The 13,610-nt window shown below is 49.5% G+C and overlaps 1 protein-coding gene across 1 annotated transcript; it reads left to right on the top strand.

The window, feature by feature from the left end:
- The first annotated feature begins 3,098 nt into the window (after positions 1–3,098).
- Positions 3,099–12,963, top strand: LOC100121387 (proton channel OtopLc-like). The gene is made up of 9 exons (XM_008216182.4): positions 3,099–5,497; positions 5,570–5,773; positions 5,921–6,111; positions 6,174–6,358; positions 7,514–7,678; positions 7,798–8,121; positions 8,195–8,463; positions 8,645–9,011; positions 9,313–12,963. Exons 1-9 carry the CDS (start codon positions 5,472–5,474, stop codon positions 9,601–9,603), a joined length of 2,022 nt encoding a protein of 673 aa, XP_008214404.2. The 5' UTR covers positions 3,099–5,471; the 3' UTR covers positions 9,604–12,963.
- Positions 12,964–13,610: the final 647 nt, after the last annotated feature.

The following is a 13,610-nucleotide window of genomic DNA, read 5'->3' as shown; positions in this document are numbered from 1 at the left end:
AAAATCATGAAACTTCTTCAATCAAGCAATCCCCAACCCTCTCTCTCTCTCTTTCTCTCTAGCTTTACATACAACACGTGGTTGATCCAACGACTGCGAGTGCTCTCGGCAAAAGCGCAAAAGACGTAAAACAAAGAGCTCCTCGAATCGAGGGCTTTTCCGCGCTCAACTCGGCGACAGCAAAATCAATCGCAGCCCCTCTCGGTAAAACATTCGTATTATACATGTACAACACACAGGACTAATAATAGCTGTGACTCATTCTATGCAACACTTGCAGACACAGAGCTGCAATGAGCGACGAAAGTGTTTCACCGTACTCGCTCGCCGATGTTTTTCACAAGAGCGCATTATTTTCCGTTCGGATTATTAACCGGTCTAATGACAAAAACAATCGCGCGTAGCTTTGCTCCTCTACTTATCGCCCGGCCGAGAGAATCACTGCTCCCGCGTGATTATACACGTCAATGCAATCGGTATATTTCAGACGCGGCTCGAAAATATTTCGAGATTTTCGCCGACTAAATATAGTATACATAACACTCTAGCCTATATGTATATATAGATATATAAACGTGCAGGATGTCCGTTTATTATGGAGGGACGGTCGTTTGATTGGTGATTCGATTAATGGATTTTAACACGCGCGCGCGCGCGATGCGTTTGTATTCATGAGGTGAGAGCGAGAGGGACAATGCCGCGCCGTTTGAATTTGCCCAGCGCGCGCGCGCGTGCGTAATGCGGGAAAATCGTTCGCGATGTATATTCAACACGTGCTATATGGCCCGACGCGGAATTACTAAATTTGACGTTAAAAATCCCCGACTGCACAGACAATCAGCCGTATCTCGACGCGGAGTTGCCTCCAAGAAACCGCGGCTGCATTGTCTCGCGCCGCACAATACGCCTGATTTTAATTGCGAAAGCCGAGGTATACCTGTATACGCCGCTGCGAAGTATGTATATAGAGACGGTTGTCTATACAATATATACCATATACCAGTTTTTTTTGCTCTGGACGCGGCTGTGTACGATATTATACAAAATCGAAATAACGAATCGGGCTATATTCCATTACACGGGTATCCATATATTCCGCTCATATAGACGCACACACACGCTTTTCACGCGGCTCTTCCGCTTCATCAAGTTGCAGCGCGCGCGCGGGGCGGCTACAGACCTGCGAGTTAACGGGCCCTGACAGCTCTTCCGACAGCCACGTGACATCTGCGGCCGCGCCGCGCCAGGCATCTAATTATCGCTTTCTCGCCAACCTCCCCCGCACACTGTCCTCTCTCCTGTCTCTCTCTCTCTCTATATATATATATATATATATATATATATAAATATATGCCTGACGTATACATGTATATAGGGTGTATCGCTGTACGTGTGCGCGCACAGCCTATTCATCCCTGCGCGACGCCGCTGATTTTTGGACTTGATTTCATATATATCATGAAATAGTTCAGGGCTATACATACGAATGTACACACAAAGTACCACAGGTGTATCGAATAGCGGGGGGCATTTATTCAGAAGAAGAAGCGGCCGACAGCAACAAAAAGCAGCATCGGCTCGTCCTTAATTTCTTGGCCGAGCGCTCAAGCGTGCGTTCGCGTTATTTTTCCGATTCACACACTCGCTCTCTCTCTCTCTATGCCAGCGGCAACATCGCGCCGTATACAAGCGACTCTCGCTCGCACCTCCAGAGAGCGGCTTATCCGCCGCTGGCTCCTTTGTCTAACTTTAATTGAAAATATTGGAATAAATTTCCAATAGAGAGCCCGTCGTCGCCCCGCGTATCGTAGAGTATACACTCACGCAGACGCACAACGGGGCCGGCTCTCTTTTTTTCGAGTACACGGGGGGAGGATTTCAATGCTGTGTACACTGAATTCCATCGGATAAATGGCCGAGGGAGGATGAATTCGCGCGCGGGGGCGAGATGACACTTTGGCCGATTATTCGCGCGGATCGGTGCGCGCTCTTTTTTTTCGTGCATATATATGTAACCGGGTGTTACGGCTGGTGAATATTTTGAATAACCCATCGGCGGCGGGTGAGCGCCAGAAGACGTGTTGTACGTGCATACGGTGGAAATCAAAGCTGGGGCAGCTCTCAAAGGTATATGCATATGCCAGTGCGCGGACGCCCCCTTGGATTTGCATAACTTTTTTATTTTCATCAAACTATGTTTGTATATCGCGCGCGGTGTGTATATTTTAATAAAAATTACGAAGGGTGTATTCAAGCCGCGCTGCGGGAAAGAGGTCAGAGATCCGGAGAGTATAGGCGCGTACTGTGTGCACGCATCATCTCTCTCTCTCTCTCTCTCTCTCTCTCTCTCTCTCTCTCTCTCTCTCTCTCTCTCTCTCTCTCTCTCTCTAAAATTTTAATATTCCCCGATTGTTTCTGCCTCTTTAACTCCTCTCGTTCGTTCCATTTCTCTCTCTCTCTCTCTCTCTCGCTCTCTCTCTCTCTCTCTCTCTCTCTCCGCTGTGCACACCGCGAGCTACATATACGCCCGTATAATTTTTTCGCCCTACTTCGCCCCAAGAGCCAACGAGCGATATATGTATATACACGCGAAATATATATGCATCGCGTGCATGTGTAGCTGTGTAATCCTTTTATTTGCAGGTGTACGCATTTTGTTTAAAAGGGCCGAATTTATATGGCAGCCGGTATATATACACTGCAGCGAGAGGCGTAATGTTTTTCGATACGTATACACGACTCGCGTCGCGTTTCGGCTGGCACCCGACGGGCTTTTGTTTTTAACAAGCGGCCGGAATTTACGCTGCGGTTGATTATGCGTATACGTCCGCCGGTATACATATATATCGTAAAGCACTCGCCGATGCGAAAATTACGCGGGAAAAATCTGCTTCCCTCAGTCGTCGCGCGTTATTATTACACGCGTAATGCACTCGTTCCTTTCTCTCTCTCTCTCTCTCTCTCTCTCTCTCTCTCTCTCTCTCTCTAAATATCTAGTTAATTTAACAAAAGCGCGGCAGTCGTCGCCCCGAGTCATACGTAGTTTATAATTAACTAATCAACGTTATGTGCAGCTCGACAATCTTCCGAGTATAGAGTCTCCATACTCGGCGCGAGCTTAAATAGTCGGAATACGAAAAAAAAGCTGTGTACCTATATATGATTCAATAGCAGAGTGTAGCAGCTGAGAGAGTTGGAAGGACGATAAAAGCAGGCTTCGAGGGGAATCCGAGCGCATCGACGCTGTACGCGCAGAAATGCAATAGCGCCTGCTCAATTCAGCGGCGAAATTCACTTTGTAAACGCGAGAGAGCGAGAGAGAGAGAGAGAGAGAGGGAGAGGAAGCAATTGCCGCGCGTCGACGATTGCGCCTACTGTCGTGTAAATATCCAGCCACGTCTACATATATAGTATATAGTGCACGAGAGAGCGCATAGTGCGTCGAAAAACATTTTTACTCTTCTCGCACTCTCGATGCAAAAATTTTCGCGCATCGAGAAAAATTCGACAATGAATCAATACTCCGACTTCCTCCCCCCGACGAGAGAAGTAAATCTTCAAATCCGAATATAGCGAGCGCGAGGCCTCTCGGCGGCTTAAATAACGCGCTTTTCCGCCGTATAAGTACCTCGCGCGCGCCGGAAGCGCCGCGCGAATCGAACCGCAAAAATTCCTCTCTCTCTCTCGCTCTCTCGTACGTATATGAAATCCGCCGAAGGAGGGATATTCCATCTATCCATCTCTCGACGGGGGCAAGAAAAAAATAGAAGAGTACAAACTCGCTCAGCCGCGCGTAAACCTGCCGCATAATTACTCCGGCATGGCGTCCGGAGAAGAGAGAGATGAGAGAAAAGATGAGGAGGAGGACGCCGATTCCTCCTTCTTTTTCCCCATAGGCCAGAGGGCGACTCTCAGTCTCCGGTAATGACGCTAATGGTAAATCTGTGCGCGCGTCGCTGCCGCCGCCGTCGATAGTTATCGGAATCGATCATTCAATTTCGCGCGGCAAATTGTCCGCGCCGGAAACTCATATCCGGGCGCTTCCGGTCCCCCAGAACCCCAGGATTTTCGCCGCCGCCGCCAGCTGCAGAGATAAACTCGCTTCCGGCACCCTACGACCCCGCTCTGCCAGTACACGCGTGCGAGAGAGAGAGAGAGAGAGCGCCCTCTCTGCTATGTCGCGCGCGGGGGCGTGTACGTAACCTGCAGCGCACTGCAATTTTTTTTATTTTCCCTGGCGGAAAATTCCAGGCGATACAGTCGGAAATTTCGAGTGCAGCGAGGTAAAGAGCAAACGCACTCGGCGCTGCAGCCCCGATTAGCGCTCTTAGCGGGCTCGATCTAAATTCTCGCGAAGGTATAGCTTCGCACACGCACACACACATCAGCGAGCGCGTGTAGGAGTCAAATAGTTCGCCGGCCGCGGAGTATAAACGTCTCTATCTCGGCGCGTGCAGCAACGGCCCGATTATCGATTCGGCCGCTCCCTTCCTTCTCGTATACAAGTCTATGCGCTGCAGTGTGGTATAGTCGTCGGGATACGCTCGTTTGTGTGTGTAGGTGTAGGTGCGGCCAGAGGATGCTGCAGCGGTGGACGATTCCGAGGCTGCTGCTGCTGCTGCTGCTGCTGCAATTTCACGCGCGCCCAACGCGAAATTAGCATGAGCGGAGGGAGAGATTTTTCGGTCGCGTGGTGTAAGTACCGGCGACGATCGATTTTTTGCGCTTGGATTTTCAAAGTTTATTTTTTCAACTTTTTTATCCGAGAGCCGCTGATTGGCTTGCTCGGAATTCGCGAGTTCCGACGGGGCGGAGAAACCGCGCTGGTGAAACCGCGAGGCGAAACAAATGATTAGCCGAGCTCAAAGTTCAAAAAAGCACGTCGATAAACCTCGCTGCGCGAAATTCCAAAAGCAATCGAACGCGTCGAAGCACGTGAGGAGCGTGTACACGTTAATTTTCACGCTGCAACGGGTACATCGGCTCGCGCTCTCCCTCCACTCTTTTCATCTTCTTCTCAAGGAGACACGAAAACCGAATCGGACAGTTCGCGAGTCGTGATTCCGAAGTCGGCGGCTAGCTCGATAAGACGAGATTTCAGCCGACGTGTGTGTAGTCGATTTTTCTGGAATTTTTCGCGAGTCCGCAGCGCGCACAGGGCAAATCGTGTTAGCGGTTCGGCTTCTGTGCCTTATTTGGACGGGACACAAAGCGGTTTAATGATAGGCCACTCGATAGGTCGTATTAGAGCCGCACGCTATGATAAAGTTACGGAGTGCCTCGCGGTGCAGGCTTGGACGAACCGAGCCGACGGGTAATTAGATTTCGCTCGGGCGTGTACGATAAATCGTGAAATATTATTTTCATTCAGTATCAAGCAATCGAAAGTCATGGAGGCATCGCGGGAAAGTGGTGGAGCGACTTGGTGAAATAAAAAGCCGAGTGAATTTTGCATAAAACGAGAATCCGAAATGCCGAACGCCGGCCCCATTGCCATGTGAGTACAAGTGCTAGTAGTGCAACAGTCGCGTCTAGCCGTGACTTATAACCCTCGCATCACACCCCGCAGGTACGACGGCAGAAGCGATCCAGCAGCAGCAGCACCGCAAGCAAACAACGGCAACGGTAATAGCAGTAGTGGCAGAGGAGTAGCAGCCCCGATCGATCTCGAGTCCGGCGAGTCGAGCTTCTTCCCGCAGCCCAGATCGCAGAGCTTGAGGAGACAGAGCATCTCTCTGAACGCCGTCATCAATCATCGGCGCGCGCTGCTCGGGTGACTGCGCGCTTTTGCTTGCTGTCGCTCTACAGATTTATCATGATTTTGCCCTATTGTCGCGCGAGCTTTGCTTATAATCGCTTTGCTACTACTGTTCAATTTCTTTTTTGCACTTGTTGTAACGAACGAATGGGTTGTTCGAAGAGCGCTGTTCTCGGGGATCGGCAGCAACACGTCGCTACCGTCGTGTGTACAGCAGGAGCAGGAGCTGATGATGCCCGGAAGTGGAGAACAGACGAGCGAGCCACCTCACAGGACGGGCGCGACGCAGCAGCTACAGCTCACGCCTGTTAACACAGCCAGTGTACCCCTCAGTAGCCTCGATCCTCAGAAAGGTACTGCTTCCTTACTATTTTTTCAGTATCGAGTACTTTGGAGATATCGTATTTCAATGCAGCGGAGAAGCCGTCTCTGGGAGCATCGAATTCGAGCACGTCGACCCGACACGATCACCGTCGCAGACAGCATGCGGAGCTGATGTCGAGCATCAGCACCCTGTACGCGAAGCTGCTCGTCGTCGTGGGTGTAGCTGTGCCGGTGACCGCGAGCGTCAGCCAGCAAGTGCCAGCAGCCCTCGATCAGGTAGTACGATTTGATGCTTGTATAGTGGGAGATTTTTTATGAGAAAAGAGAAAGAAAGTACAAGGTTTTTAGCGCTTCCCTTCGACTTAAAATTAAACTATGTAGTGTTATAAAAATTAAATGACTATTTAAGAGCCGGTAGTTTTGACGCTTATCAGTATCTATAATGTTAAACGTTTAACAAAAGCTTGTCCCATTATCAAATATCGGAACACCTTTGGTTTGGCATGCGAATCATGCAAATTGTAATTATCTATGGTGGTTTTAAACGGGGTCAACACCTCGTAACTTTATTTATACCCGCGGATACACCGGCAATACGAATAAGATTTTCACATTATTCATATTTTAGTGGACCCTTTACAACTATATACATACATTTGTAAGATATAAATATTACAAATAAAGAGATCGAATCGATAAAATTTTCATTAATATTTTAATCAAGACTGTCGCACAAAGTAACACTACTATCATTAATTAAGAAAGTTACTATGTAGCGTTAAAGACGGAAACTTATTATAAATAAGTTAATTTAAACGCGTAACATGTTTATATGAGAATCTTCAAAGCATTGTTCTTTATCTAGGTTGAATACAGCGTTCATGAAAGTTTATCTGCATCAATATTCATCTTATATAGGATCTAAGGTATCGATGTTAAAAAATCGATTATCAAAAACTATTCAAACTGAAAAGTTGCTACCGGCTTTGCAGGTACCGAGTAGTGTTACCCATCATGTAATATGTATATCTTACAAATGTATTTATATAGTTGTAAAGGGTCCACTAAAAGATGAATAATGTGAAAATCTTATTCGTATCACCGGTGTATCCGCGGGTATAAATAAAGTTACGAGGTGATGACTCCGTTTCAATCCACCACAGATAATTACAATTTGCATGATTCGCATGCCAAACCAAAGGTGTTCCGATATTTGATAACGGGACAAGCTTTTGTTAAACGTTTAACATTATAGATACTGATAAGCGTCAAAACTACCGGCTCTTACATAGTCATTTAATTTTTAGAACACTACATAGTTTACTTTTAAGTCAAAGGGAAGTGCTAAAAATCTCCCACTATACAAGCACCAATTGTTTACGAGTTTCCCCTTCGCCCACGCGGCCGTATAAACGAATTTCCCGAGAACAGGGCTTCTACCTGTACCTCTACCTGGCGAGCGTCATCTTCGTCGTGGCGATGTACGCGACCCTGCTGCGCGACAAGGCCTTGAAGAAAATGATCCACAAGCACGTCAAGCACGAGGGCACGTACAACTTCGCGTCAGCCGCTACGTGTGTACCGTCGACCTTCCAGGTGAGTCTAAACATAGCTCTGTGAATCGAGTTATGGCTCGCGAGAGATCTGTCTCTATCTTTAGAGTTTCATTCAGAGAGGCGGATAGCGAATGAAGTAATGGAATATTTCTTTCACAGGAGAAGCTTGCCGGCAAGCAGTACAAGCCGGCTGCGGTGGAGGTGAACCGTAGGCCGACGCAGCAGTACGGAAGCTTCTGTCTGAGACTGGGAACGGTGGGCTTCGGCGCGGGAAGCTTGGTCTTCACCGGATTGCAGATCGGCGCCGAATTAGCTTCCGGGCCGATCCATGCCATCATTCCGGCCACGAGGCTGCTGCTCGTCACCGCGCAGATGCACTTCATTTTCCTCAACAGCAAGGATCTGGTGCTCACGAGACACGGGGCCCTCGCGAAGCTCGGACTGATGCACCTCATCGCCACCAACATCTGCGAGTGGCTGCAGGTACGACGTCGATACGTTATACTCGGAAGTTTCGGTGATGATGTCACGTCGTGCATCTGTCTCGCACGTGTAGGCACTGGTAGAGGAGACGCAATACGAGATCGACCAGCTGGAGCACGACGAGCGCGACGGGGACGACGGGATCCTGCGCAAGCTCCTTCGAGACGCCAGCCCTTTTCTCTTTCCCTGCACGATCGAGTTCAGCCTCATCTGCGCAGTCATCCTCTACGAGATGTGGAAGCGTGTGGACGAGCACCGATGGGGGGACGCCGAGTCGAGCTCGTCCCAGGGCACGGCCAGGTCCATGCATCACCTCAGCATCGATTGCGGCAGCGCGCACAAGTGATTATTCATTCTACTTCCGACGAATATCCTTCTATTACGCGCCGTAAACTTGAATTTATCTTTCATTCGATTATCATTCTTTCGAGCGCGCGGAAAGTTCTCGTTTGCTCTAAATTAGATTGCTGCAAAACTCATTCCTCTAAAACTAAAACCAATCTTTACTCCCGTCGTCGAACAGAGGTCTCTTCGGCGGCATCCTGGTGGTGGCGGCGACGGTCCTCAGCCTCATCATGTTCTTCGTCCTCCGCGAGGCCAAGCCGAAGATGGCCATCCAGCAGGTGACTTCCTTAGAAGTCGCCATCCAGTTCTCGGGCACGATCGTGGCGATAATGGCCGCGCTGAAGCTGCGCCACCTGGACTACCGCAACGCCAAACCGCCGCACCTGGACTCCACACTCCTCGCAGCTGCCCAGGCCGGCGTCTACCTGCACTGTCTCTTCGGCGCCGTAGGTAGCATCCTGACCCGAGGCCCCACCTGGATCCTTTGCCTCACCGCGGACTTCCTCGCCGTCCTCCAGAGCACCACACAGACCGTCCTCATCAAGGTATGTAAAGAGGCTCGTTAGAATCTGTGTTCTTTTTTTTCGAAAAACTTTGCGCGCGAGCCCGGCAATCATTAGCGCCGGCGACGACAGAGAATGAGAGAGACAGTTCGGACTTTCCCGAGACGACTTATTACGCGCGCAAGGGAGGGCTGACTAACGACGCTGCAGGACACAAAAGAAGAGTCGGGGGAGGTGGCGAGGAAAAAGCGAAACTCCCTTTCTTTCCACGATATCGCTGCGCAAACGAGCGCAAACTAAGAAGCAACTCTCTTATCTATATATTTAACACGTCTGTGGACAGATCGCCTGGAGGCGGCGCTCACGCTCGAACGAGAAGCCGGGCAAGGAGCTCATCACCTTCCTCATCGTGGTCAACATCGCCATGTGGACGGTCAACACGCTGGAGAAGTCCCGCGCGGGCGTCAGACCCGACCACCTCCAGTTCTTTGGCGTCTGGGCCTGGACCATCATTACTCACGTCTCCATGCCGCTGGCGATCTTCTACAGGTTCCACTCGGCCATATGCCTCTTCGAGGTCTGGAAGAGCTGCTACAAGTACCGGCCCCCTGTCAACATCCTCCACAACTATTGACGCTGTGGCTTTTGTTTTTTTTTTTCTGTTTGTACACAATAATAGAGCCTCCCGGGGGCGCGACAGTTTGATACAGTTTACCCGCACGCTCGGGGCAACTACATTTCCTCGGCCCATGCGCGCGCCCGTGAGAGTGAGAGAGTGCTCTCAAGCTCGGAAGGGTGGCCTTTGTTGGCTGCTCCGCTGATTTACTTAGCCCGGCGCATCGAGTGCCTCTCAAACCAGTCAGTCAAGAAGCGCTGCGCGTTGTCTTGTGTGTGAGAGATGCCGCGCGCTCGGTCGAGTATGCTGTATATAGTCTCGCTGTACGTGCCGGCGATGTGTACGTACACATGGGAGAGAGAGAGAGAGAGAGAGAGAGAGAGAGAGAGAGAGAGAGAGAGAACAGCAGCATCTTGGAGGCTTTTTCTCGTAGACTAAGTTCGTTGACGGGGGGCAGGCGCGGAGGAGAAGCTCTTCCCGGGAATTAGTTTTCTGGCCGATGGCCGCGTCCTCGATTGGACGCATCGAGAGTAGGTGCGATGTTTGCTCACTTCTCTTTTTCATTTAGCTCACTACAGGAAGAGAAGAAGAAGAACAACAACAAGTACAGGCTGATGTATACATAGCTCACGAGAATAAGGGACGCTGCGGAGCTCGAGGCTGCTGCATTGTTCTCTCTCAGTCTGATTCAATTCCGCAATCGCGACTTTTTAATCGCGACAAACTTGCAGCGCTTTTGAATCCGCGCGCAACTCTCTCTCACTGCGAAAAGCAGCGAGACTCTCTCTCTCTCTCTCTCTCTCACTCGTAAGTCGCAAAGTTTTATTAGCGCGATAAGCCGACCGCCGCGGCGGCAACGTCTAATGAAATCCCGTGGCCCATCAGACACAGAGAGAGAGAGAGAGAGAGAGAGAGAGAGAGAGAGAGAGAGAGAGAGAGAGAGAGAGAGAGAGAGAGAGAGAGAGAGAGAGAGAGAGAGAGAGAGCGAGTTTGCTGCATACACACTGCTCTGCACCAACACTCGTATACAACCAGACGCGGAATCCATTCTCCGCCGTAGTATAGCGCCGGTATAAAGAATAGCACGCCATCCATTATACGTTGGCAAATCCGAGAGAGGAGAGAAAAGCCAAAGCCGCCGCCTGTGTGTTTGGCGGATGTATCGGCGCTGCTGCAGCTATGTTTGACAAACGCGAGAAGACGACACGGCACGGCTATAAGTCGCGGATTACTTCGGCGTCGATTACGCTTTGTCAATCGCGGGATGGAAAATATTTTTCAAAACGACGAAAAATCTATCCGGCCGCCAAACAAGCCGGCGACCGCTAATACAGATCCTAGTGGAAGCTCACTCTCTTGCACTATGTACCGTGTGTGTGCGGGTGTTGTAGCTGTAGCCGCGCTTTCGAAAGCATCACAGCTGTAGCGCACGTTAACAGGCGCAACCGCAGCGCAACAAACAAACGCTGTGCGTTGGAGCCAGAGGCTAGTGCTTCAGAAGCCCGCTTAACTCGATTCCCCGCGTCGTCGTCGTCGTCGTCGTCGAGGTGCGCGTGGTGGCAGCGGCAGCTGCAGTCCGATATACACATTCGAGAGCCGCTGTATAGAAGCTCACCCTACTACACGCATATGTATACATGCTTTGCTCTTCGAGGAGAGTGAATATATGTAAGGGTGTAGCATTGGTCGGAAATGACGCACGTGTATAACACAGCTCGAATGAAGATTGTATTTATATTTCATATCCTGACGCGAGCGAGCGAATGTGTACGTGTGTGTGTCGTTGGAGACCGATGATTGTCTCGTTTGCGTCGATGATTGTTTTCGCGCGCGCGAATATCGAAATTTCGAATAAGAGAGGAAACGAGCTCGCGCGCTGATGATGACTGTGTTTGTGTCCCTGTGAGGATAGATCGATGAGCCGCGATAATTGCTTTTTCTTAACACGTGCATGAAAAAGACCCGTTTCCATGCCTCTAAAGTGAATCGCAAGCTGCTCATTTCGAGCGTGCGGGAGAGAATTGCTATTCCCCTCCCCCCCCCCCCGCTACTCATAAACACTCAAAATGCACACTCTATATGCATGAAAACGGGTCTTTACAGGCACTTGTCAAAAAAAGTACGTGTGCAACAAGGGGGAAAAAGGGCAATTTCTAACGAGCTTTCGGCGCCCTCGACTCCAACTCGTGCTCAATTCTCACCCTCATTAGAAATCGCCCTTTTCCCCCCTAGTTGCACAATATACTATTCGCGCACCGGTTATTATTATCGCGCATATTATGCGTGTGCAGCTGTAACTATATGTACATGCCGCGTGTGTTTGTGTGTGTTGTTGTTATAAATTGAGGGGAAAGTCAATTAAGTGTGCTCGACGAATAAATCATTATAGTTGACTTTTGGTCAATACTGAATTTGAGTAATCAGGCCGAGAGAAAAAACACAAACAGTCGAGTATACATATAGCGGATCAGACTCTTTCTCTCCTGCTCTCGTTACAAGAATGAATACCCGGAAAATCCCCTCAGCCGCGCAGAGACATCATATCAGCGCGCGAGAAAAGCCAGCCCCGAGAGGAGGTAATTCGCCCGGTGTATGCCGGGATTAGAAGCTGCAGCCGTGGATCCATTAAAAGACGCCAATGCGGAGCACCTACACAGCTCGCTAATAATATATCCCCCAATAAGCCGCGGCCAATTATTCCAGCTGCGCGCGAAAACCGTGACTTTTCCATCGTCAAGTTACCGCGCGCGCCGGCCGCGAGAAAAAAAACGAGTTCACTGCATACATACATATAGTCGTTCGCTGGGCCTAAAAAAATGTCGGAAAGTCGGCTCTGACAAAACTTTTTCCGCGGCGAAGCCCCTGTAAGACCGGATAATCTGATCATCTGAAGGCTCTCTCCCTCTCTCTCTCTCTCTCTCTGGCGTTAGCTCTGTAACCGATAAAAAGCGCGCGCGCGCGAGAGAGAGAGAGAGAGAGAGAGAGAGAGAGGGAGAGAGGACTGGGAGGGATAAAAGGAGCCGTGCTGCTGCCGCTGCTGATGGGGATGCAGCGCGCGTACCACGAGCCTTTATTCTTCGCGCGATTATCGCGAGAGAGAGAGAGAGAGAGAGAGAGAGAGAGAGAGAGAGAGAGAGAGAGAGAGAGAGGATAGGTACAGAGCTGAACCGAACGTGCTGCAACGAGTTGTATTATGGGAGGGCTTTATTAAGGCTGTGGAGAGAGAAGAAGTCGTTTTCGATTTGAGAGAGAAGCTGTGGGAGACTGCGGAATTAATTATATTTCTTATGATTCGATCGTGCGGCCAAGGCTTCTGTTCGTGGCTGTGGATGTATTACGAAAATTTAATAAATTATGTTGTTTTGTTAAAAGATCGAACACTTGTTTGTTTTTACTGGATGATGACTACCTAGAGATCGAATGTTGGCTCCTGGGGTAAGTTATCGAGGGAAGCTGCATTGCCGCTGACAATATAGGGTGTGTCGTGAAGTCGACAAAGGGTAAGCACTAGCCAAAATGGCGAGTAACGGTTTTCGAGCGAAATTATTTCTCTTTTCACGGGGCTCAAAGTGCCGCGTCTATTGCAATTTTTCGTTCTAACGTAATCACTATGCTTGTGTCGCAATTCTAACCTAATCGTCAAAAATTGAGGTCCAAATTACTATAGCTAACCATATATTGCATTATGAACATTCTAATAATCAAGACAAAGGACTCACTTTTCACTTCTGAACGTCGACTGTCAAGAAAACACCAATGTCTATTTATCCGGAAACATCCAAGTATGAACACAAAAATAACACGATGCATTTCGCGCGGATGCACTCGCGCGCGACCGGGATCACTTCGGAAGTGACTGATTTTAATCGACCGTTATGCTATCGAAGATAATTATAGCTAACTTTCGGATGACGAAGATTCTCTACGAATATTCACTAATCATGCAGCACCCGACGCATCGTCATGATGCAGTTACGCGACGACTCGTCAGTCGACAGGTATAACTCGTATAAGAAGTGATCTTT

This window comes from Nasonia vitripennis, chromosome 1 (assembly GCF_009193385.2).
Source record: "Nasonia vitripennis strain AsymCx chromosome 1, Nvit_psr_1.1, whole genome shotgun sequence".
NCBI lineage: Eukaryota > Metazoa > Arthropoda > Insecta > Hymenoptera > Pteromalidae > Nasonia > Nasonia vitripennis.
The sequence above is the reverse complement of the archived record's forward strand: the minus strand, read 5'-3'. Positions and strand labels throughout refer to the sequence as shown.

What these genes read in the sequence shown, in the direction of transcription:
- LOC100121387 (XM_008216182.4), top strand. Translation starts at nt 5,472, where the DNA reads ATGCCGAACGCCGGCCCCATTGCCAT. An exon ending in TAGCCTCGATCCTCAGAAAG is followed by an intron (nt 6,112 to 6,173) that starts GTACTGCTTCCT and finishes ATTTCAATGCAG; the next exon opens with CGGAGAAGCCGTCTCTGGGA. An exon ending in CACAGACCGTCCTCATCAAG is followed by an intron (nt 9,012 to 9,312) that starts GTATGTAAAGAG and finishes GTCTGTGGACAG; the next exon opens with ATCGCCTGGAGGCGGCGCTC.